Raw genomic sequence first — 26129 nt, forward strand, 5'->3', positions numbered from 1 at the left:
GTTTTACGGCAGAAGCTGAAGTTATACCTTCTGAAACGTCCCGGAGCATTTTTGCAAAAGCAGGATAATAACTGCTGTCGACGGCGGCCAGGAGCTCAGCCAGCATCAGCACTCGAGGGGACTGGAACTGGTTATGGATTCCCTGAAGATCAGCAAGCCTACATGCAACATAACTTGGACAAATAAGAATGATGAAGCATTCAAGGCAACATCAGAATGACTGAATTTCCTGGACTAACCTGTTTTTCCAAAAATTTATTTCTGCATGTGGAGTGGGGTTTTTGCCCTCAAGTAATGGCTCTGACGAGTCCTTCTTCAGGACTTTATAGACCTGATGACTCCAATCGATCACAACCGTCTCCATTGAATGAATGAGTCGTTTATCCACAAGATGCACACTGCAAAAGTTAAATGCAACTCAAACAACTAACCCACATGTTGAGTTTCTGGTCATTTTGAGCCTGAAAATGCTAGTTAATTTTTTTTTTGTGTTGAACTTAAATTTAACTTTTTGTAGGTTTTTTCAATACTTGTGGAGTTCCTGGTCAAAAACGGTGAAATTGCTTATAAATTTCTTCTCATGCTATATTATCACCAAATTTTGACTTCAAATAGCTTTTTCAAATCTTTTTTTTTTAAATAGCACAGGTTTCGTGTTTCTTTTTGGAACCAAGTTATCATAGGCCTCATTGATCTGAGCTTATGCACATGAGTTTTCTAGTGAAAAAAGCATTTTTAGCTAACAAAAAGACTGAAACAAAGATTTAGCGATAATATACAGTAGTCAACATTTGAAAAAAAAAAAAGACAAGACAGGTATTATTTTGGTTTTAGGACAACTTTGATGAAAGGTTTTGATCCACTTCAAATGTTGACTATTGTAGCATAATGAGAGATTTATCATTTTTAAAAGGCTGGTCATTTTTAAACAGTAACACCAAATTGGAATTATAAAAAAATATTCAGCACAGCACATGGATTCAGACAAACAGGACGTTTATTAAAATGTCATGGCTTTATGAACCCACCTTTTATCTCCCTCATCTCTCGTGACTGGCTTAAACTCCTCGAATCCTGGAGGCACGGGAAGGTGCGTTTTGCCTTTGACTTGTCCAGCAATAACAAATACGTTGTTTTTGAGTGCATGGACATGCCTCATGAGGTCCTGAGAAACTACATGAGGAAAGTCCCGGTGGTTCCTAACATTGGACAACACCGGTTCCACAACCTCAATACATGGGAAAGATGAAAGTAGAAAATGCTGTAATGTTTGGACAATTCACTAATTTACTAAACTGTAATGCTTGTTGAGACTTTTAATGAAAATGACCTTCTGTCAGAGAAACAGGAACAAAACGAAAAGTCTTGAAATAGTATGCCTAACCAACCTCTTAAAACAAAGTTTGTGGTGTCAAGTATATAATTACACCATAATGTGATTACACTAACCCATTGTCTCCATAATAACCCAGTGTTTACATGAATTGACCTGCTACTGCCTTAGAGACAGGCAGGTCAATGGCCATTGCTTGGAAACTGCTGTGATGTTTTGTTGGCCTCAGACCATCCAGTTTGTGTAAGCCCTGAACAATGATGAATGAGAATGAGCTTTGAACTAAAGATGGTCGCATAAGGACAATTCAATAAAGCTCCAGTTTTGTGTGCTGTAACCTGTGCTTTTGCACACTGCTTAACTTATTGTCATATAAAGTTTGGCAAATTTACAGCCACAGCTGGCAGAATTTCCTGATGCTGAGACAGTTCTGCATTTAATGTGGCTTCAATAACAAAGGCAATAAACGATTGATTTGTGCAGTTCTGATAGTGAATGCCCAAATAATTTGATAAGCTGTGGAAGATAAAGTTTCTGAACAGTGTTACAGCTAATCTATGCTACAATGTAAACCCTCTGAAATAAATGAAACTACCATCAAATACACTTGCTTCCATTAGACAACATTCATTTTAAGTATGGGAAATGAAAAATGTGTTTCTAACTTGTTAACTACTGTTACGTGATTTAAAAAAATATATATATAATTTAAAACAGAACATTAAAACAGTGTCTATGTGAAAGATATTGAACTTAATGAACACCCTATTCATGGAAAATGTATTTGCATATTTGGTTTCAGTCGACTGTATGTAAAAAACGCTTCATCTATCCTCTCTATTTTCTGAAGTGTGAATGAACTCAGAAACTCTACTGAAAAGGTGTAAACTGACACGTGAACCGATTCTTTCACACAGCTTTGCGTACTGGCTTGTCCGAATCTTTCCAAAGAACCGACTCAAATGAATGATTCGTTGGCGAAACGGACGTCACTACTCCTGATTCTAAACAGCTAATAAGAGAGGACTGCTGAAATACTGTCACGGTAAATAAAACACAAATTAATAAAATATATGTCACTTAAAACCTACTTAATTAAAAGAAAAAGAAAGACAACGTCAACTCACGATACACCTAACGTTAGTATCCTAATAGCGCCGCAGTTTGTAGTCAACTAGTCTCAAATGCTGTATTTACTACAAGTCTTTATGTAGCCTCACAACACTTTAACTTTGCGAATCTCAACGATTCAATTAAAAGAACCGGTTCAAAAGAATGATTCATTGGAGAATCGGGCATCGACTCACCTTTTCAACCAGAACTGAGAACTGCTCCAGAGGAGAGTGGCACATGTTTCCACAAAACAGCTGTGTTTTCATTTTATCAGCGGACAGTGCGGTTTTACATCGCTTAACGAAATAAACCGACTTGTTCTTCCCGGTTCCCGAGAGTCCGAGAGTAGGGGTCAGCTGTCCGGAGGAGTTTAACGACACAACCAGAATCTTATGTTCAGATTTATCCAAAAAGTCCTGGATGAGCTGCCGCTGCTCCTCTGTGGCGACACATTTCTGCCAGCGGTCAGACTTTACATTAAACGCTTTCGACACGCACTTCTCCAAGAACTCAAATCTTTGGTCAACTTTTAGAGACTCGTTCTCCTCCATTTTTCCGATGAGTTTGTAACTGACCGGACCGACTGATTTCCTTTAAACAGCTGTCTCCATAGCAACCAGTGTTTACATGAACCGACCTGCTGTTGCTGTAGTGACAGAGACACACTGTCCTCTCACAGGTGGATTTTAGCGCCAATTAAATGAAGAAATAAATGTATAAATGTAAATAAATCATATTTTATTTATTTTTTTTTTAGTACGAAACGAAAAGCAATTCAACTTTTTTTGCTAAACCCATGTCAATTAAACTAAATTGAACGGAATTAATAGAAAAACCTATTTGACACACAATTACCGCCTGTATAAATAAATAAATGTTTTGTTTTTTTTTTTTTTTTTTTTTTAGTTGGCATGTCTGAAGTTTGAAAATGTAGTTTTGAAAAGAAGCACAACAGGAGTGTCAATAGATTAAACTATGGTTAATTTTCCAGTGCAGCTGGAAGCATGCAGCTCATTTTGCACACATTTACTACAGCTTGCAAAACTGAACCTTCTAATATGTTCAAAAACAACCTAAACTATACAACAACATGCTTTATTTGTACCATGACTACTAATAAATAAGTAATACTTAAACTGACAAAGTGGCCTAATGTTCATAATGTTCAGTAAGCATCAGTGATTTATATCTTTACTTCATAACACTGAGCAGCAATGTAATCTGATGTAGTTTTTGTATTTCTTGATCTAAAGGTTTTAGATGCAACCTAAACATTAAAACAGTGGTGCCAAAACAAGTAGGTTCCAAAGAGCTCTTAATAAATCTGCTGTAATTCACACTTTTTATAGAAAGCGTGAAATAAAACTGAAGATAGATAGACTTCAGGAGAAGGCCGTGCCAAAATAAACAACTAAATTACTAAACATACATAAACCAAAAGCTGCTGACTTTCCTCCTTTACTAGTCATAAACATCAACCAAATTGCTTTCAACAACTCCCCATTAGAAACATACAAAGACAAACAGAAATAAATTAATTTTTAAATGTTTACTTTACATACTTTCAAATCAAACCCATTTCAAAAGATCCTCAAACAACTCTTCCATGTGTTTCTAGTGCATTTGCTTTTATATCGCCACCTTTAATGAGTTGCACTCTCGTAGCCAATCACAGGAAATAGCTGATTATCAGGGGGTGGAGCTCTGAAATGGACAGGAACAGAGGAGGGACAAACAGAAACTTCAAACCTCAAAAAAAACAGAGGAACAAAACAAACAGACATCAACAGCACTGGACAGTGTACTGTAAGTAACAATTATGCAAATTCTTAGCCTTTAATTTGATGCAGGTGGCTGCGGAGAGACAAAGAGCTTCGGTTAGGACTGTTTGTGTAATATATGAAACAACACTGAACAAAAATGAGTTTGGACAAGTTATGCATTGTCTTTTTAAACTAAGTTTGTGACTTAGCTATATTATGTTTATGCTTTTATATTAGGTTATATATTTTTCAGACTATGTAATGTAACGTCTGTGTTCAATTGCCCTTTAGGCCTACTGTAATTTGTTCAATGCACATTCTACTGTACCTCACGTACAGTACACTCTCTGTGATACTGTTCATTCTCTGTTTCAGTCAGTTTTTTTGTTTGTTTGTTTGTTTCATGTAAAAGCCATTTAGTCAAGTATGATACTGTACGTTTCATTTATGTATAATGAAAACAGAAGGCACAGATGTATGAACTCTAAATGTAGTAACCTGTAAATGCCATTGGATGGCACTAAAAGAGAACAGACTGCTGCACGAGATCAGAGATTATTTTATTATTGCCTTCAAGTGGCTATGAGCTTCCTTCACAGAGGAGCTTTGGATTGTTTTGATTCTCTTCTTCTTGGTAGCAAATAAAGTTCAGTGTCTCCTGAGGCAGAAAGTTTTAACATTTTGGGGCGGTATCCCGGACAGAGATTAAGCCTAGTCCTAGACTAAAGTGGCCCTTTAAACCAGATTAACAGTAATCTGCTTTCTTTGTCATGGTTTAAAATAGTCTTAGACTTAGTCTAGTCAGGAATTTAATAGGCTGATTTCCTGAAGGAAGACTAGAGCTACTTCAGGACTAAATTGAAGCTTAAATTAAACCTACCAGGAGGCAGGTTTAACTTCAGATTAACATTGTGTTTCCAGTCTTCATATATCAAAATTATTGGTATCCTTGGTGGATGTAAACAAAGAAGCCGTGAAAATAAATCTGCACTGGTAATTATTTTGATGTTTTATTTAAAAAAAAAAAAAAAACCCTTTTACTTTAAGTATAATGAAAAGGAATGGAAATGTCACTATGAAAGTTTTTTTTTTCTCTCACACATTGGCCACAATTAATAGCACCCTTTTATTCAATACTTTTTGCAACCTCCTTTGGCCAATTTAACAGCTATGGTCTATCCTATAATCCCTGATGACTCTGAAAAACACTTGACAAGAGATCATATACCATTCCTTCATCCAGATTCACTCCAGACCCTTCAGATTCCCAACTCCATGATAAACTCTCTTGTCTTCAGTTTTCTATAGGGTTTAGGTCAGGGAACTGGGACATCCATGGCAGAACCTTCATTTTGTGCTCAGTGTCGCATTTTTTCTTTTTTTCTTTTTTTTTTTTTTTTTGTTAATTTTGATGGTCCTTTTGATTCATTGTTCTGCTGGAAGATCCAACCATAGCTCATTATGACTTCAAGACTATTTTCTGCAATTCTACAGCTGTGATCCTTGGAAAGTCTTGTGCCACTCAAACTTTCTTCCTCACATTGCATTAAGACAGCTTAGACACAGACAAATCACTGTAGGAAGATTGTTAACATTTCCTGTTGATTGGAACTATCTGCAGACCTTTGTGTTCCCTCATATTTATATTCCTGTATATATTTAGTCACCCTGGTGTCCTAAAATGTAAATGTAAATGTAAATGGGAATGTACAGTAGATCTTCAAAGATTTTACTCATAATAATTTCTAGGCCAATGTGTATTAGAGAAAAAAATATTTTCATAATGTGATTTTGTTAAAAAAAAGAAAAGATTTTTGTGATATATATATATATATATATATATATATATATAAAATTTAGTTTTACTTTTTTTTTTTTTTTTTTAAAAAAAGATCAGAAAGACAAACAATAAATACAGATTTATGTTCCCAATGCTCTTTGGTACTATTTTTTTAGGGTGCCAATATAATTCTGACAATGTCTCTCTCTCTCAAACAGCTATTCTTTTCTCTTTACTGTTTTCATGGGGATATTGTTAAAATATGTAATTCTAACAACAAATAATAACAATACTAATGTTGCAAAACTAACAACAACAGCTGATTGCAATAATTTATGCAAGAATTCATTACAAAGCTATTCCTAGACATTCCTAATTTTATATTTTGACACCTGTTGTGTGCAGTTTACATTGCTTGCTTTTAAAAAGCTTTCTCTTGTTCAAACACTTGTTTGTGTGTTAATTAATTAATTAATTTGTTTGTTTTTTGGTTGCAGTGCTTTTTCTGGTGCTATTGTTTTTCTTGGATTTGTTTATCAGTTACATACAATTTTAACCTTTTCTTGGTTCATTCCATGTTTTATAGGCAACCTCAATCCAGCTAATCCTGATTTGCACAGGTGGTATTAAATTAATCGAGTGTATTTTAGTTGAGGACTCCATAGTCCAGGTGTTAGTAATCTGTACTTAATCTGTGTTTCAGAAAGCCATTTTTTAAAACATGATTAACTATTCTAGATTAAGGCCTACTCCTGTCTTAATTTAATCTTGGTCCGGGAAACCACCCCAAATAGTCTTAGACTTTGCCAAGTCCAGAATTTAATAAGATGATTTCCTGGAGGAAGACTAAAGCTACTTCAGGACTAAATTTAGTCTTAAATTAAACCTACCAGGAAGCAGGTTTAACTTCAGATTAACATTGTTTCCAGTTTTTATATATCAAAATTACTGGCACCCTTTGTAGATATGAACAATGAAGCCTGTGAAAATAAATCTGTACTGTTAATCATTTTGATCTTTCATTAAAAAAAAAAAAAAAAAAAAAAAAAAATCACAAAACCCTAATCTTTTATTGAAGTAAAATGTAAGGAATAGGAAATGTAGTAATTGGCCACAATTAATGGCACCATTTTCTTCAATACTTTTTGCAACCCCCTTTTGCCGATTTAACAGCTATGAGTTTCTCCTATAATGCCTGATGAGTTTGGAGAACACCTGATGAGAGATCAGAGGCCATTCCTTCGTACGGAATCTACCAGAGATCTCTCCCAGCTCCATGATAAACTATCTCCTCTTCATTTTTCTATAGGGTTCAGGTCAGGGAACTGGGATGACCATGGCAGAAACTTCCTTTTGTGCTCAGTGACCCATTTTTGTGTTGATTTTGATGGTCCTTTTGGATCATTGTTCTGTTAGAAGATCCAACCATGGCCGATTATAAGGCTTTCTGACCCCAAGGCTTAACTATTCTCTGCAATTCTCCAGCTGTGATCCTTGGAGAGTCTTTGACCATTTATCTTCCAGACGTTGCCATTAGCAGTTACAGACACAGACAATATACTGTAGGTAGATCTGTAACATTTCCTGTTGATTGGAACTCTATAATTATACTAATGGTGGATATGTAAATGTTCAATGCCTTAGCTCTTTTCTTACTTTGATTAATTTATTTATTGACTTTCTATTCTGTGCTGTTTTCTCAGCTTCATAGTTTGCGAAGATCAACAGTCTGTTGCTGCACATCAGAACGATATACTTTGGGGTTTTTTCTCAGTTGTTATGGATGATAAAGTGTTCCTTTGTGTTCCTTCATATTTATATTCCTGTGAAACAGGAGGTCATGGCTGGATAATTTCATGTTCCTAGCCAACCTGGTGTGTTAAAGGGATCCTATTATGTTCTTTTACAAAGTCTTGATGTTGTTTTGGGGGTGTACTAGAACATCCTTTCATGCTTGGTGGTTTGAAAAATGCATTATTTTTAACATAATTTACATTATTACAATACTTTTCTCCCAGCCTGGCACATAAGGCTCGATTAGTTCCGGGTTTGATGAAGGCCCACCTTCATCAATGTGTTGTGAAATGTGTTTTGATTGGTTAGCTGTCCCACTGCGTTGCGATTGGCGAACAGCTTAGACGGTGTTTCAGTACTGCCACGCCGCTTGTCAAAGAAGCAAATTCCGTGTACAACTGTTAGCGCAAGCTAGATTAAAGCGATTCTTACTTTTTAATTATGGATATTTAAAACCCCCCAGAGCCGTGTGAGGTACTTTTTATTATGGATGGATGCACATTTTTGGACTGATGAAGAGAAACACTCGTCTATGCCATTCTAAAGCTGGAGAGTACCAGGATAAATTTTAATATCTATTTAAAATCTGACTGCATTCGTTTGAAGGAAGGACGTTTAGAATTAGAATGATATTCTAATGGACCGTGTTGCATGCGGAAAACAAACGCTGTAGTCCAAAGGAGCTGTTCGTTGTAGTTCTTGAAAAGAGATTTTTTTTAAAATCTCCCTTAGGATTGGACTTTAAGATTTGTAACTTTGCAGATCTTTCTAATGCCCAAACATACACACCACACACTGACTAAAACTCAACAGGTGAAAAAGCATAATAGCACCCCTTTAAAAAATATGAATATGAATGAGAATGTAGATCAACATTTTACTCATAATAATTTCTATGACTGCAGATGTGGCAAATGTGTGTTTTTTTTTTTTCATTTATTTTTATTTACTTTTTTGTTTGTTTGTTTGTTTTTATATATATTTTCAAAACCTTTGATCATATTTTCTTAGGCTGCCAATATAATTCTGATTACAACTCAGTTCCATGGAACTTTAAGCTTTTTTTGTTTCATTCCATGTTTTACAGGCAACCTCTGTCGTGCTAATTCGGATTAGCACAGTTGGTTTTAAATGAATCTAGTTTATTTTAGTTCAGGACTCCATAGTCCAGGAGTTCTGTACTTAAGTAATCTGTACTTAATCAGTGTTTCAGAAAGCCATTTTTTAAACCATGATTAACTATTCTAGATTAAGCCTACTCCTGGCTTAATTTAAACCCTGTCCGGGATACCGCCCCCCTTATCTATTAACTAATTCAAAGCACATTTCGGTTAGGACGTACACATATTTCAGAAAGCTGCAGTATATGTTTGAGTAATGCAGTATTATGGCTCATGAGATTCATCAGTTGGATAGGATGCTGAAACGGAAACATGAAGTATTATCTGTTGAAAGTCCTGACACAGTCATGTTATGTTCATGACCGATGGAGGGAGCTAAAGCAACACTTTCTGAAACTGATGAACCTGTCTTTCATGAAGCCTGTGATCTGCAGAATATGACAATGAATATGGGTTATTAATTACCACACAGGCTCTTAGTTGTTAATTTGCTTTGAAAATCTATTAAATCTATGTATTTATTGAAATGCTTCTCATAAAATGACTTCTTCTAAGCATGGTTTTAATTTTTTGGATTGAAATATTTTAAAATTATTATTATTTTTTTTATTATTTATTTAACTTTTATTTTATTGAAGAAAAAACCTTAATATAATTACATATAAAGGTTTTTTTTTAATACCAATACATTATAGATTCGTAAAAGATTTTTTCATTCCTTTAACATGGTCATTTGCTCAGAGAACCATTTTTTAATATTAGATTCCTCAGTCTTTTTAAGTTGTTGTTGTTTTGAGTTTGATCACGTTCACTTCACACTGAGTTAAGACACATGAAGCCGGTCTGACCATAGGGTTCGAGTCTCTTTCTCTCGGCACAGATCCACCGCAATGGCTTTTGTTTCCACGTCCGCTACGCGACGCGTCAAAGCTATTTCTGTCCTTCAGAGGGTCTCAACACGTTGAGCGCTGGACGCATGAGAGAGACTGATAAACGGCTGCAGGAAGTCAGGCCTGATTATCTGCTCTCGGAACAGAGCGCTGCGGTCGCTCAAATACACACTCATATCGTCCGGTATATGAGGGACGGTATCATGGCAGGGCTCTTAAATATGTGCAGGGCCTCCAACACTGGTGGTTTCAGCGCTTCAGGCCATGACTGGACAATTTTCATAGTTTCACGCTTTGGTGGAAAGCCAAGAGCAACAGGCTGGAGCGAGACTCGCTCTGAAACAGGATATTGGCTTAGTAATGGCCGTCCTGGGACCCCAGTATGACAGAAATAACGGATTTGCTGTGCGTGTTCGCTCATCTGATGGAACCCTTTCCCAATTTCACACACATAATTCTGCTGGCTAATTAGAACTTTAAGGGTTTTTAATGCGCTCTGACAGTCTTCACCACAATACGGCCTGAACTGATGTGCTGCTGAGGTGTATTACTCAATTAAAGTCCGTCTAACATCTGTCGCTCATTATTAACGAGATCTCAGGGTGTTTTTTAACTCCTTCATCCACCTGTCATGCCAATAAACACATGCTAAATGGCTGATTGTTGTGAAGCCGTGCCGTCATTTGGCTCATTCATCACACAGAGACTTCTTACCGATAACTGGGATCGACTCAAGACATGACGTCACTTCTGGTGATAACACCAAACGCTCTTACCTACAAACTTCTGGAATCGCAAGAATCAAGTTCTGGTTCAAATTCCCAGAGCATGAAGTCAGTGAAAGTGCCGTACAAGCTCTTTATTTGATTTTAAAGCAGGCCTGCGTGTGTGAACAGATGCCCAGCATGAGCAACTTCACTTAGGAAATGTTTTACAAGACGTTGGAACTTTCAATAACTATTTATGTTGGCCAACAAAGAAAAAAAAATATCCATTTTTAATGCATAATAGTCTCTGTTTTAACAATTTTCTGTTCCGTAGTAGATCATGTTTAAACAACTAACCCGAGGGTTTTTTTTAATGCGGGTTTTTTTCTTGTCGTTTTATGCTGTTTTCGCATAAACAACCATTATTCTGTCACAGCAGTTTCAAGAAAATGTCATTTCTGCTCACCAAGGCTGCGTTTATTTGATCAAAACACAGTAAAAATTGTGAAATATTATTACAATTTAAAATAGCTATTTTCTATGTGAATATGTGGTAAAATGTAATTTATTGCTGTGATCAAAGCTGAATTTTCAGCATTATTACTCCAGTCCTCAGGTACAAGATCATTCAGAAATCATTCTAATATGCTGATTTGCTGCTTAAGAAACATTACTTATTATCAGTGTTGAATGCAGTTGTGCTGTCAAATATTTTATGTGGAAACTGTGATACACTACAATTGACTTTTTTTTTTTAAGAAATTAAACCATCAAGGATGCATTAAATTGACCAGAAGTGACAGTAAAGACATTTATAATGTTACCAAAAAAAAAAAAAAAATCTATTTCAAATTAATGCTGTTCTTTTGAACTTTCTATTAATCAAAGAATCCTGTTTAATGTTTTATTGATGAAAATGACACATGAAGAGGCATGGTTTGGATGTGATATCACACAATAAATAATATAAAACTGATACTCAAAGACCAGGCATCAAAGCGTTAATGTAAAAAATGAAAATATAATCCTATCAGATGTAAATGTGTTTTATTCCCCGATTTCCTTTACAGTCATAAGCTGAAAGGACACTGTGTAAACACACTTACCTCTCTTGATAAATGACCACGTGCAGATCCTGAGAGAAAATTGGAGACGCAGAAAATAATGCCACAAAAAACAATAGGAGCGAGTCCTGGCTAATATCAAACTATGAATTCATCCTTCAGGATCTGTGGAGAGCTGGATTGATATTTGAAGCTCAGAGCCTCAAATCAGCTCAGAGATCAGATATGACAGAATATGACTGATGTCACACATCACTCGTGATAAGACCATCTTCACTGATGGACCGTTGTTTCTTCTCACTAAACTTTCTCAAATAGCGTGTAATCAGAGCCAATTAGAGCTCAATTAAAGCAAAGAATTTCTTCATGAGGTCAGCTTGGAGAACGTTCCTGGACTCGGTTTGAGGTAGTATAAATCAAATATGGATTTATAACAGCGTTTCACTGGACGCGGAGTATCGGAGCCTCAGATTCAGAGTCTCAAACAGTGAAATAAAGACTTGTTTATACTGTATGGTGTGCGTTTCACTTTCATCTACAGAGATTCTGTGACAAACAAGTGATGACTTACATGAATCTTTTTAAAACAATGTAACACGCATTATTCAAAGCATTTCTAACTCATCATCCAAAAAAGTAAAAAAAAACAATTGACCTTTTTTAAGTTGCTGGATTTTTTTAGAGTGTATTTTTAAATTTTTTTCTTTATAAAAATAAAATTTACACTGTTCGTGCAAAATAGTGCTTGGCACACTGTAGGGTTTTTGTTTTTTTTTTTAACCCAAATGCTGGGTTCAGTCTGTTGGGTCATTTTGTCAGGTTGTTTTTTTATATTTTTACCCAGGTGCTGGGTTATTTTTTGTAACCCAAATGCTGAACCCAAGTTGAGCAACTTGTTGGGTCATTTTATTGGGTCATATTTAATAGTTTTTACCCAGGTGGGTAGTTTTTCTGTAACAAAGTTGCTGGGTCATTTTTTAACACTGGGTCTCTGATGAAACAGCCCAGCTGCTGAGTTAAAGTCAGAGCACGGGCCTTCTGAGTCCTCTACAGGCAGGAGCGGTTCTCAGCGCCACCGATTTGGTGCACTTCTTCAGCTAAATAAAGGTTTGCATACATTCTATTTCATTTATAATGTCTTTACTGTGCTGTAAATTGTATAATTTTACGCAATGCAACATAAGGACTACATGTCAGTCAGCTGCTTCAGCAGTGGACACTACACATGATGGAAACTCCTTTTGCCTTGCATAAAATAAATGGATTTTATTCGTTAAAGTAATCAGTTTAATTTAATCAGATGTTGAAATGTTCTCTAATGTCAGTACTGTTTGTTTATGGGCAGGTTTTTGAGTCAGTCATGGCATCTTTCAGCTACGAGTGAAATGCAAGGCCACGGTCTGAAGTTTGCAGTTACCCCAGCGAACAGCAGTCTTGCACCACCTTAGATTTCGGGAACACACCGGCACAAGAATCAGAGCTATTTCTGTAAAAAGTGATTACTAAGAACGGTTAAATACACTAAAATTAAAATGCTACTTTTAAATATTTATTTTTTTATGTATAAAATGCTTGTTAAAATGTATGTAATATTGTAAACTCTGCTGTATTCGCCCAAATAAGTTCAATTTGTCTTGTATTTTCTCCATGTGTTTTGTTTTGTCTTTTGATTATTGCTGTTGCCTCTAGTAATTCTGTGTGTGTGTGTTTTTATAAGTTCCAGTCCATTTTTAACCAGCAATATAATAATTTTTAAACAATAGTTGACTTAAATAAAATAACCCAGCATGTTTGGTAAAAACATTTAACCCAACCAGCTTGATCAACATAACCCAGCGTGTGTCCTGTCCAATATTTACCCAGTGCTGGGTTGCCAAATAACCCAAGCTGGGTTGTTTTTAACCCAGGATTTTTAACCCAGAGTGCAGTGTTGGGGAATGTTACTTTTCAAATGTAATGCATTACAATATTGCATTACTCCTTAAAAAAGTAACTAATTGCATTTCTTTTATGTTGCTTTTTTATGGAAAGTAATTTGTAATGTTAAACTCTAAAACGCGCTGAGTTAAAAAAACAACCCAGCGCTGGGTGAAAAATGGACGAACCCTCCAGCGATTGGGTTGTTTTGACCCAGCGGTTGAGTTAAATGTTTAACTCAGCCTTCTGGATAGTTTTATTTAAAACTGGAAATTATTATTATTATTTATTATTGTTGAATAAATAAGCTCTCCACTGATGTATGACTTGTTAGGAGAGGACAATATTTGTTCTTAGCAATGCATATTACTAGTCAAAAATTAAGTTTTAATATATTTACGGTAGAACATTTACAAAATATCTTAATGGAACATGATCTATACTTAATATCCTAAAGATTTTTGGCAAAAAAGAAAAATCTATAATTCTGACCCATACAATGTATTGTTGGCTATTGCTACAAATATACCCGTGCGACTTCTGACTGGTTTTGTGGTCCAGGGCCACAAATGTTAACCTTTTGATTATTGCTGATGCCTCTAGTTATTACGTGTCTTTTGGGTTCATTTTAAGCTAGCCATATAGTAATTTTTTAACAATAGTTGAGTTAAATAAAACTACCCAAAAGGCTTGTTTAATATTAACCCAGTCACTGGGTTTGTCCATATTTCACCCAGCACTGGGCTGTTTTTAACCCAGCATTTTTTAGAGTGTGATCCCATCAGTTTCATGCTTTTATTTCATCCCTGTCCTAACCTTAGTTTTATCTTAACTCCATTGGTGTGTATATCCTCGCCTGCAGAGCTTTATTTATTCCCACCTGCGTTCTCCTCTGTTTTGTTCATAATTTTTGCTGTAGAACAAATTTAGATTCAGAGGTATATGATGTCATGTTTTCCCCAAACTCAATGCAGTCACAAATAAATGCCGGCCTCCTGGTGCCACACACAGAGCTACAGCTCTTCCCAGTCTCAGTGTGTGTGTGTGTGTGTGCCTGCTGAAGCTCAGTGTTTATTTAAACTCTCTGGTCTGGGAGTCTTAATGATGACTGCGTGCGTGTCGCTGCTCTATTGTTGAGATGCTGCCTCTAAACAGGCCCGCTGCTGTTTATTTGAGATTTCGGTTTTATATTGCCACGTGTCATTGGACTGTTTACAGTTCGTCCGTGCTGATTGATCATTTCTATCACCCGTTCTCCTGCCGAGAGGAAGATGTTGTTCTTGCATGCAGAACTAAAGCCATTTACTCAATTATAGGGGCAGTTCACCCAAAAAATCATCATTCTGTCCTCATTTATTTACTCGCCCTCGTGTGGAACGTAAATCGAGACATTCTGATATCCTTTGTTCATACAACGAGAGTCATTTTTCTAAAGAAAGTCCAGCAGGTTTTGTGAGTAAATGATGACAGAATGATGTCGAAAAGGCGATAGCTTTGCCAATGACATCATCACCCCGCGCTCTCTCTCTGCCAATTATGATCTAGGACGTTTACGTGTAATCCGCCTGTGCGCGTGTGTTGATTTGTTGTTCGATTGCGCTCCGGCCAGATTTATAACGTTTTGCCGAATGCTGAGCGAAAGGACAAGCCGAGGAATGTAAACGCTGCTTATTTTCCAATCCAGAAAGAGCCGAAAAATGAGTGTCTTGGCCAGATCTTGAGTCATCAGGCTCAGTTCTGCTGGAATGCATTTATTATTGCTCTTGTATTGTCTGCGTCGACTATAAAAATGGGATTGTTGAGACCCCAGATATGTCTCGGGACGTATCGCACGTCTGTTTTTCTGCAAGACGTCCTCCGGCGTTAGAACAACAGCGGCGTGCTTATGTTGGCATGCTGGGAATATACTTCATAATCTGTTGACATATTAAAGTCACAGCTACATGATGTTTAGACACTCGAGAGAAAGCTGAAAGAAAAATGTCTGTTTTACGAGACTCTGTTTGTCATGTGCCTGTAGATTCGTAAACAGACGGCGCACGGCCTTGACCGTAAAGTCAATCACGCGAGGCTTGGTAAATTACGCTTACGATGTCATGAAAAACGGCGTGCTTGAAAAACCATTTCTTACGTTTCATATTCCAACAGATGATTTTCAGACAAATGAAACGGATCACATTGCATGTGTTTAAAATTTGCCTGCGAGCCTCATTTATTACATTGATGAAATGGTGCTTGTTTAGCCAGTGATTGTACAAATATACTGAGGAGTATTATTATAAGTAGATTTGCGTTTAAGATGTAATTAAGCCTCGCTCACCTCTTGTTGTTGCAAACGTTCGTAATGATTAGAGAGTATTTAACATAAAGACACCGGCTAATGTTGGGTTCTGTGCAGGACCGACGCTTTGTGCTGAAGATCTTCGTCTGGTTTGCAGTCAGTAGCTGGAATATAAACCAACTGCTTATGTTTACAGACAACATTTACTTTTTAAATCTTTATGGTTTGTGTTCATTAAACGAGGGCTCGTTTTTAATACGATCTGTCATCTGCAACTGAAACATAACGCTAAAGTTTTCTGATCTGGTCATCACAGCGCATGTCTGATCGGCTTGTGGAGAAACATCGCAGGACCTGATAATTAAAGAAAGCTTTAGCCCTAGGAATAACCAAGATCACTGGAATATCAAACAGTGTATTGAGAAATTCATCTGACATTCATCAGAAATTTCATAATTTAATATCTTAAGCTATCCAAGACTTCAGGACATTCTGTGATTTATTGAATCAACAACCTCGGTCTTTGCCCAATCGGTTTTTGCACAAACTGCATTTGCTGTCATAATGAACTTAAACACATTAGCGTGATCACGGCCTCCTCGGCACACTCTAACTGGGCAAGGTGCTTCACGGGGGAAAATTTAATATAGCTCTAATGTTATTTGATGCACGGTTCATTGAGCATTTGGATCTTATTGGTCTCTCCTCGAGGGCTCGGGAAGTTAAACTGTGTTGGGGACACGCATTGAAAACAGACAGCGTATGCTAGTACACATAATTCAACCCTCGCTGCATTCTGCTCTTCATCTTCCACACACTAAGATATTGAAGTCTGTTGATTGTTTACTTTGGGGACGTTTAAATGAAAGGCAGTCTTGTCTTCGTTTTCATAGCAGATGAATAGTGACATTAGGGCACTGTAATAGCTGTAATATGTCATTTATGTGACATTCTCTTAGCAGTTTCTCTTCTTTTTGCATTTTTTTTTTTCATCAAGCAACCCTGACAACATTTTGAATTAATGCAACGAACATTCAGTTTTGCTAAAGTTTGACTCACCCTCAGGCCATCCAGGACATGTGACTTCATCAGATTTGGAGAAATGTAGCATTACCTCACTTACTCACTAATGGATCCTCTGCAGTGAATGGGTGCCGTCAGAATGAGAGACCAAACAGCTGATAAAAACATCACAAAAATCCACAAGTAATCCACACCGCTCCAGTCCATCAATTAACTTCTTGAGAAGCCAAAAGCTGCATGTTTGAAGGAAACAAATCCATCACTAAGACATTTTTAATGTTTAAAAGTCCATAATCAATTATAACACTTCCTTCAGTGAAAAAGTCCCTCACATCAAAATCCACACACGTATTTGTTTCGAGCGGTTTTGGACAGTTTGGTGATTGATCTGTGCAGATTTCTCTCCTGATTCAGACCACTTTTTCCACTGGAGGAAGCATTATTATGGATTATGGACTCTTATTTTAGTTAAAAATGTCTTAATAATGGATATGTTTCTTACAAACACACAGCTTTTGGTTTCACAAGACGTTACTTGATGGACTGGAGTGGTGTAGGTTACTTGTGGACTACTGTGATGTTTTTATCAGCTTTTTAGACTCTCATTTTGACGGCACCCATTCACTGCAGAGGATCCATTGGTGAGCAAGTGATGTAATGCGACATTTCTCCAGAAAAACAACTCATCTACATCTTGGATGGCCTGAGAGTGAGCACATTTTCAGGTAATTTTCTAAAACTAGTCCTATATTAATTGCAAACTCCATATATTTCTTTGATAAAACCAATTTACGTAATCAATGCTGTTTTGCAATATTTGGCATCCAAACTTGCGTTTCAGTCATTTGAGAAAGTCCTCTTTTATTACCACATGCTGTTCAGACACACACGAACTGATAGATTTACGCGATTAAAGCAGATATCCAGTCAGCATACTCATGGCAGATTAAATGTACCAGAAATGTTCCTATTCATGCACCACACTTTTTATTTCCGACCATCTGGAGTTTTAGATTCTTTCTGAATAAATCTCAGTGTTATAGACATATCAACAGACTTGTCATTGACAAAGTTCAAAACCTGGTTACTTGTTAAACAGAACTTGGAATGCTGTCTTTGCCTTTCCCATTACAATGACCGATGTGTGCAATTGCTGTTTACTGATGGAGTGTGTGAGAGGATAGCAGGGTGCGAACGTGATCAGCGTCTGAACACACTAATTAAACCCTGAACCCCCCTAAAGCATGTCAAAACAAATGGTTTGTGGTCTTAAAGCCACATATTAGTTTTACATATAAGTATATATACATTTCAGCAGAGTTTTCAAATGTTTCTCTAAACACAACAATATATTTCACTTGGTACTAAATTAGCACTCACAAACAGAAATTATGTAATTGTCTAAACTGCAAGGTATCTACAGCAAAAACAAGCGGCATTAAGCTGAAATAAACTGTATTATTTGATGAAACATTAGCATTAAACTTAAAAAGTGACTGTACTTATCTATTCATTTTCAATCAACATCTGTGTTTTGTTTAAAGGGGTCATGAAATGGAGAATCAGAATGTTCTTGATATTTACACATATGAGAGATTACACTACACTAAAAACATACTGCAAGTTCAGAATAAAGCAAGAAGCCATGGTTTACAGTGAATTTATAACAGCTAAGCGGCGTTGTTAGGCACAACATGGAGCATAGTGCCTAAAATCCCCTTAGCTGTTATAAATTCACTTTTAGAAAACAGTTATTTCATATACATAGCAAGGTTTCACAAAATAAAATAAAAATAAAATGTAATGGTATTAATACAAACATTATTCTTCCACCAAACAATGTAGCTCAGTGTGTTTTGGTTGCAACAAAGTGGTTGCCGAGCAACACAGAGGTGTATGTTTGTAGAGTAATTTCCTACAGCTTCGAACGTGGCTCAACCAATCAGAATCAAGAACCGGAACTATCTGTTTTATCCACCTTTTTCCCGAGTAACCGATGAGTGCCGCCATGAAGGATTCTAACTTACGTTTGGATGCTTTCGTGTTTCGGTCTCCATAGAAATCCATGTTAAAAAGGATTGAACTGAAACTTTTTCAATATAACTAAATATAAAAATGTGCACAGGTTTAACGTTATGTTATCAGCTCAGAAAATATGTTAATTTGACTAGAAACACCAGAGACCAGAAATGTAAAGCACTGCTCTAGTGGTGCGAGACTTCTGCGTTCAGAAAAAGGTGGATAACTCAAAATTAACCCTGCAGTTTTTTTTTTTTATATACCATTCTGAAATGCCAAGAACTTTTATTGAAATATATACGGCAGTTTTGATAATTTTATCTTCAGACAAATCACAGGTATTTATTTTTAATCATATTGTGTTTGTAATAAACATCAAACCTGCGTTTTACACTATTAGCGTATCATTGTGTGAGTTTTGCTTATAAAATCAGCACATACCCGGATCAGAAATATATGTTTGACATTAATATTTTTATTATGCGAGTTAAATATATTTATTATAGTTTATGTTGCCATGCTATTATAACCCACTGAACAATTTGTAGATTGAGTTTTGGGGTCCATATATAGATGGTTCATATCTTGGTTCAGACATATACAGTTTTATCACAGTGCTTGCCATCTCAAGAATCAGATCACATGACATGCTGTAAAAGAGTGGCTACAGTGTGATGAGATCAGCCAATCATAGCAGTGGGCATTTACTTCCATTTCTTTAAATTGAGTGTGTTTCACATGGAGTGAAAATGAGGATGGAAAATGACCATTTTTACAAATATTGGAATGTTTTTGGTGGAAAAAATGTTGAACTATTAGAACCTCCCAAAACAAACAAACAAAAAAAAAACACTGCTTTTTATTTTTGCAACAAGAAACTGCATTTTATGACCCTGTAGAAAGTCTTGAAGATGTTTAACTAAATGTGCTATAGGATGTCAGAAAACTATGTGTGTTGTGTGAATGAACTTTCTGATATAGATTCCTTCAGAAACGTCAATCGTTGTGTCGTGACTGACGGAAGATCTCTGAGGGAACTCTAGAATGTGTTTTGGGTTTGTTGCAGTGTAACATGAAACATTCCAATTTATTTTAGCCATTACATTTCATGTAGAGAGCATGAAATGCCACAGCAGGCTCTGTTGGTGTTGGATGACATAGTACTCTTTTCAGTGTTCAGTCAAAACTGCAAAAACCTGACATCATGGCTGGTTTGGAGTCCAAATATAGCACACGAACTGAAATCCTCTCTAAATTTAACCTGTGATGTCATTGTCATCATGTTTTACAGCTGGCCGCAGTTAGTCTTACTCAAGGAACGGTACAAAGGTTTTTGAATAAATCTGATTCGTGTCATGGGAATGTGCAGCAAAACAAGTCAAAGGTAATGGGTGGCAAATCATTTTCTTTTGCCATTTTCCTGTCATGAGAGCTTTTTGTGGTTGTGTGTATATATCACTCACTAAACGTATTCAGAAAATTCAAATAGGAAAGCGGTCACAACCCCAGCTTCCTGTCAGACAGACAGAGCTGAAATCATTAACGCTAGCTTGTGATTTTTCTAAAGCTTGTAATACCAAACAGTCTGTCAGGTATTCTCAGTTTCAGAAAGCGCGTGACCTAGACGTACGTTTTAATTTCCTCTTTATTGCACTGAACGCATTCTTTTGCTCACAGTCTAGCAAAAACACGAAGGACACGACACGAAAAAAAATGCTGTGTTTGGTAACCAATATCAAACCAAACTGTGTTTATACTGAAATCAAGAAACCAAGATATTTGGTGAAACCACCATTTGGTTTGATTGTTTTATCCTTTATATAATATGCATACATTGCATAAGTGTCCAAATAACATGAGAGTTTTTCCAACTTGGTGCACTTTCTTAAATCAAGATCCATTTATTTGAGAGAACAAAATGACTTAAGATATTAAGCACTGCTTGTGAGTGACCCCACTGGCAGATATTTGTTTTAAAGGAGTAGTTCACTTCCAGAACAATAATTTACAGATAATGTACTCACCTCCTTGTCATTCGTAAAGAAATTATGTTTCTATGAGGAAAACATTTCAGGATTCCTCTCCATATAATGGACTTCTATGGTGCCCCTGAGTTTGAACGTCCAAAATACAGTTATCTATCATTTTCTAACAAAAATTACAATTTATATACTTTTTAACCTCAAACGCTCATCATCAGGTCTGCGTGAACCCGTTCAAGACAGGGTATGTCGAAAAACTACCATCTCATTTTCTCCTCCAACTTCAAAATAGTCCTACATCGCTACAGAGGTACTGACCCAGTGTTTACAAAGTAAACATACAAGAAAGGTCAAACGACCTTTACAAAAAAAAGGTAATGTAGAACAATTTTGAAGTTGGAGGAGAAAATGAGATGGAAGTTTTTCGACATACCCTAACTGTCTTGAACCAGAATACACAGAGTTCCCGCAGACCTAGACAAGATGAGCATTTGAGGTTAAAAAGTATGTAAATTGTACATTTGTTTGAGAAAATATCCATCGTTTCGCTAGATAGAACCCTTATTCCTCTGCCGGGACTGTTTAGAGCCCTTTGAAGCTGCATTTAAACTGTATTTTGGAAGTTCAAACTCAAGGGCACCATATCACTGTAAAAACAAACAAACCAAAAAAAAAAAAAAAACTATTTGTTGAGTCAACTTAAAATGATTTGTTACCCTGCTGCCTTAAAATTTTAAGTTCAGTCAACTCAAATAAGTTTAGAAATCTGAGTTGGGGGTGAGTACATTATCTGTAATTTTTTGTTCTGGAAGTGAACTACTCCTTTAAGCATTTTAATAAATGAAGTGCTGGCTTAATTTTGCACCACATAGAAGTATTGTTCTGTGCAGAAAGTGTGAAAATATTTATGTGTTTTGATACATACAATTATTTCTTATTCTCCTAACTTCTCTGCTTTTTTCATCTTCTCTAGTTCCCTAATCTAGTTTTCTAAAAAAAACCTGTTGGCTCTTTGATTAATTGCTTTGTTCCTCTTGTTTTGTTCCATCTGCTAAATGCATAAATGTAAATTAGCTTTGGTGAGACAAACTTGCGGATCATTTTGTTCCAAAAATGTTCGAAATGTAATTTCTCCACCGTCGTTTCCATCCCAGAATGCCGTTAAACACAGTACATCATTTGATATTTGGTGGAAATGACGCCGTAGTGAAAATATTCATGTTAAGTGCCAGAATTCTCCTGTGATGCGAGCTTGTTCACTGTTGGGCATTCGTAGCAGACAAAATAAACATAAGTGACAGTATGAAGAAAAAAAAAAAATATATATATATATATATTTTTTTTTTTTCAAGAGTCTGCAGGGACAAAACAGCCCTTCAGTTAAAGAAACCAAAGGACTTTGAAGTAAAAGCATCATGCAATCGCATAAAAAGGTAAACAAGCATAAAAGCAACACAAACTGATTGATGTGTGAGAGCTGATATATCTCCTAAAACACGTCTCCCATAGGAGTCCTAACTGAATATTTCACATGGGAAGCTTTCAATCTCAGTTCAGATGGAGAAGCAGTGACTCACACCAACACCGTCATCAGAAATCAACAGGAACATTTCCAAAATGACTGTTTGCTTCTACTAAACACGGCAGCGAAACGCGGGCGAATGCTGATAAAATCTCCTGCACAGATTCCCTGATGGCAGTAAGGAGTAACTGGGAGGAGAGAAGCGTCTGCGCGCCGCTGAACCGCAGGAGCTGCTGCCAGTGACACTGAGCCTCCAGTGAAGACACGCCGATCAGGTCAGGCCTGCACACATTTCTCATTCAGATCTAGTTATGAGCTATCAGGCCTGCCTGCGCTTTGATTAACAGACGTGGTTCCACAGAGGTGCTTGTTTAGCCGTATATTCCAAAGTGTGCTTTCTGTAAATGCTTTAGTGCACGAATCTGATAAAAGCAGCTTGTTTAAAGGCTTTTGTGCTTTGGTTGACAGACGTGAGCGTTATCGGAGAGTAACTGGAGGAGCTGTGCTGACGGCTCAATGCTGTGCTCTTACAGTTTCATGCACTGCGCTGATGAACTAATGTGAGCGTTTAGATTCAGTGACACATGGTGTTTAGATGTCTCTTGGCTCGACGCTGGCTTTGGGGATTTTTGCAGTGTGATGTAAATGAATATATTAAAACTCAAGGATTATTTCTCAAGGAATGTGTGGACGTCTTGGCCCGTCCGATGCCTCAAAGTGGTCAGCTTAGTAACAAGTAGATTGGTTGTTTATAGAAGTTGAAATGTTCAGAAGGAGCGTATCTTCAGGGCTGATCCCGGGAGTCAGGCGTAATTAAAACCAAATGCTGGAAGTTCACTTCAATACGGTTGCGGATCTCGCTTTTATGTAGTTTGGCAAATTGCTCTCCTTTGTCAGCTGTAGCCGGTGTCTCGTCCCTCCCTACGCGCTCGTGTGCGTTTCTGATGCTGGAGATCCTCCTCTGTCAGGTACAATGTGTTTTTGATTGGATCTCTTTCATGTGTTTGCCGCTCGCCCCCAACTGCCTTCTAGAAACATGACATCATTGAGCGGCGTTTCTCAGCTTACGAACAAAAGAATTGTTCTCATTTCTGTTGCTATTGTTCTTCTTCATAGGAACTTGATTACTAATATAGTTCTGAAGCATTCCACTTTTGAAGATTAAATATGGTACATGTATTTTGAGTCTGTCATGTGTTTATTAATTGCTATAAACACATGACAACTATACACTCTCACAAGAATAGTTCACTCAAAATGAACATCTGCTGAAAATGTGCTCACCCTCAGGCTATACAAGATGTAGATGAGTTTGTTTCATCATCAGATTTGGAGAAATGTAACATTGCATCACTTGCTCACCAGTGGATCCGCTGCAGTGAATGGGTGCCGTCAGAATGAGAGGCTGATAAAAACAACACAATAATCCGCAAGTAATCCACACCACTCCAGTCCATCAATTAACGCCTTGAGAAGCTAAAAGCTGCATGTTTGTTAGAAACAAACCCATTTTTAAGACATTTTATAATCCACAATAACACTTCCTCCAGCGAAAAAGTCCATCTCCTGTTGTTCTCTCACATCAAAATCCACCCACATATTTGTTTAGAGCTGTTTTGGCTTGTAAACTGTGCTTGATCTGTACATATTTTTCCCCTGATTCGGCAATCACAGCAGCTATTAGGCTACTTGGCTACAAATCTGTGTTTTTACATGGCTATGGCTAGAACAAGAGCTGATTAATGTTAATAGCGTCACATCAAGCAAAAAACAGAGCCGTAGCAGCCATTATAACTCGGGAGGGAAATGTCCCATTTTTGTTCCATTTTATTTTAAAGAAATAGTTTACGCAGAAATGAAAATTAGCTGAAAATGTGTTTACCCTCCGACCATCGAAGATGCAGATGAGTTTGTTTCTTCATCAGATTTGGAGAAATGTAGCATTCCACCACTTGCTCACCAACGGATCCTCTGTAGTGAATGGGTGCCGTCAGAACGAGAGTCCACACAGCTGATAAAAACATCACAATAATCCATAAGTAATCCAGACCATCAATTAATTAAATAAATTTTGTGAAGCCAAAAGCTGCATGTTTGTAAGAAACAAATCCATCATTAAGATGTCTTTAACTAAAATACAAATCCATAATCCATAATAATGCATCCTTAAGTAAATTGCAAGTACATTTCAATTACATGTGATAGCATAGGGTTATTATAGACACTCATTTTATAATCTGAAACTCTGTCCTGTCATTACAGATGCTTTCATTTAATTGACAGACTTTCATTTAGTTCACTTTTTTTGGCTCTACTTTTTGTGAAATTTTTGGTATTATGAGGTATTATGAGATACAGTGTCAATATTGCTCATATGTATTAGACTAAATAATCAAGAGGATTTCGTTGCTGTACGGTTTTATTGCAAAGGTGAACCAAGTGAAACAGGATAACCTGTCAGTCTCAATAACTGCCAGGTTATGTGAGTGAAGCCAACGAGAAACACAGAACAAATACAACTTTATCATAAATCATCAGTCATGAGCTGGAGGATGGAAATATGAAGGATGATTCCATATGCAAGTCCAAACAGAGGCCATCAGTCATTTTCTACTGTTTGTTGGAATATAATAACAATAGCATGAGTGTCATGGCCGTGTGCCAGATATACATTCTTCTGACCCTTATGCATTTTTCAAAGTGAAACAAAAAAGAAACTGAGGTTAGACTTTTAGCCTGGTGTATTTCTGTTAACAGATACTGAAATGTGTATTGATCAGATCCAGTTCAATCAGCTCATTGACCATTCATAGTAACAGACTGAGCATCTTAAAGAAGCCGCCTGGAGTGTTTAAATATTTGTCTGATCCAAACACAGTTGATGAGTCACGAAACAACAATGTGAGTAGAATGAGCACAAAGCGAGGACAAAAAACAAAACCTGTTCTCCCGCATGCATAGCATCAGCAACAGAGTCCATGACATCCATCCAAGAGAAACGGCAGAAATAGCCCTTCTATTCCTGGCCTTCGCCGGCGCTTTGTTTATGTCACTTTTTCTAAAAATAGCTTACATTTTAAAATGATAAGCTTGTTCCATTTGCCTGATTTGATTTCTTTTTTACTCTGCGGCTGTGATTCATATGAAGTATGTGATGACATAAGCCCCGTTATTTGTATAGTTTCTGGCAATTCCTACTCGATACTCCACACATCCATCCGCTTTTGGCCAAATTAGAGTCTGATTGCTTCCCAGAGCATGCATCATTATACATCTTTAGGGAATTGTTGTAATCGATGTCAGACTCGGATCTTAACTTCTGTTCTTAAGGAGCTGTTCTGTACGAAATGTATCGATTACCCACATTATAACTTCAGAAGGCCATGCTTAAAAATACATCAAAATTTAGAATTAGGAACTGTTACAAAACCATGAGATACTGCTTGAGGTATTTCACAGCAAACTACATGGTTCATGATGTTTGCTGGAAAGTAGACTACACTGATGAATATTTCATCAGATGTATCATATGTATCAGATGACAGAAATTTAGAGAGATGATCAGAATTCATATTTGCCATTACTGATTTTTATCAAGTAAACATAAGAATAACTTAGTAATATTTCCAGATGAACACTAAATGGACTCAAGCATCATCAAGATCTTTTGAGAAGAGCGTTTGTTTCCAGAAGCTTTACTTTCACTGTTCCTCAAACATCAGCATCCACAGCAAATTACTTATTTTTACTCAGTTTGAGTCTCTGTCTGAATAAAATTGAGCTGTTTTTTCTCCATATACTCAATATATCAGCCTATATG

General features: G+C 36.7%; 1 protein-coding gene and 1 long non-coding RNA gene across 3 annotated transcripts in view; one reads left to right on the forward strand and one right to left on the reverse strand.

The window, feature by feature from the left end:
• dnah9 (dynein, axonemal, heavy chain 9) overlaps positions 1-3033 on the reverse strand; it is a 123232-nt gene extending 120199 nt beyond the window's left edge. For both annotated transcript variants that reach the window (XM_051124665.1, XM_051124666.1), the window contains exons 1-4: positions 2641-3033; positions 1029-1228; positions 240-398; positions 28-158 (exon numbers count right to left, since the gene is read on the reverse strand). In XM_051124665.1, the coding sequence (XP_050980622.1) occupies positions 28-158; positions 240-398; positions 1029-1228; positions 2641-2997 (847 nt within the window). In that variant the 5' untranslated portion in view covers positions 2998-3033. The remainder of the gene's footprint in view (positions 1-27; positions 159-239; positions 399-1028; positions 1229-2640) is intronic.
• Positions 3034-22486: 19453 nt separating this feature from the next.
• The window catches only part of LOC127174348 (uncharacterized), a 60998-nt gene continuing 57355 nt past the window's right edge, over positions 22487-26129 (forward strand). The window contains exon 1 of the long non-coding RNA XR_007828870.1: positions 22487-22584. This is a non-coding gene — a long non-coding RNA (uncharacterized LOC127174348). The remainder of the gene's footprint in view (positions 22585-26129) is intronic.

Source organism: Labeo rohita, chromosome 12 (genome assembly GCF_022985175.1).
Source record: "Labeo rohita strain BAU-BD-2019 chromosome 12, IGBB_LRoh.1.0, whole genome shotgun sequence".
NCBI lineage: Eukaryota > Metazoa > Chordata > Actinopteri > Cypriniformes > Cyprinidae > Labeo > Labeo rohita.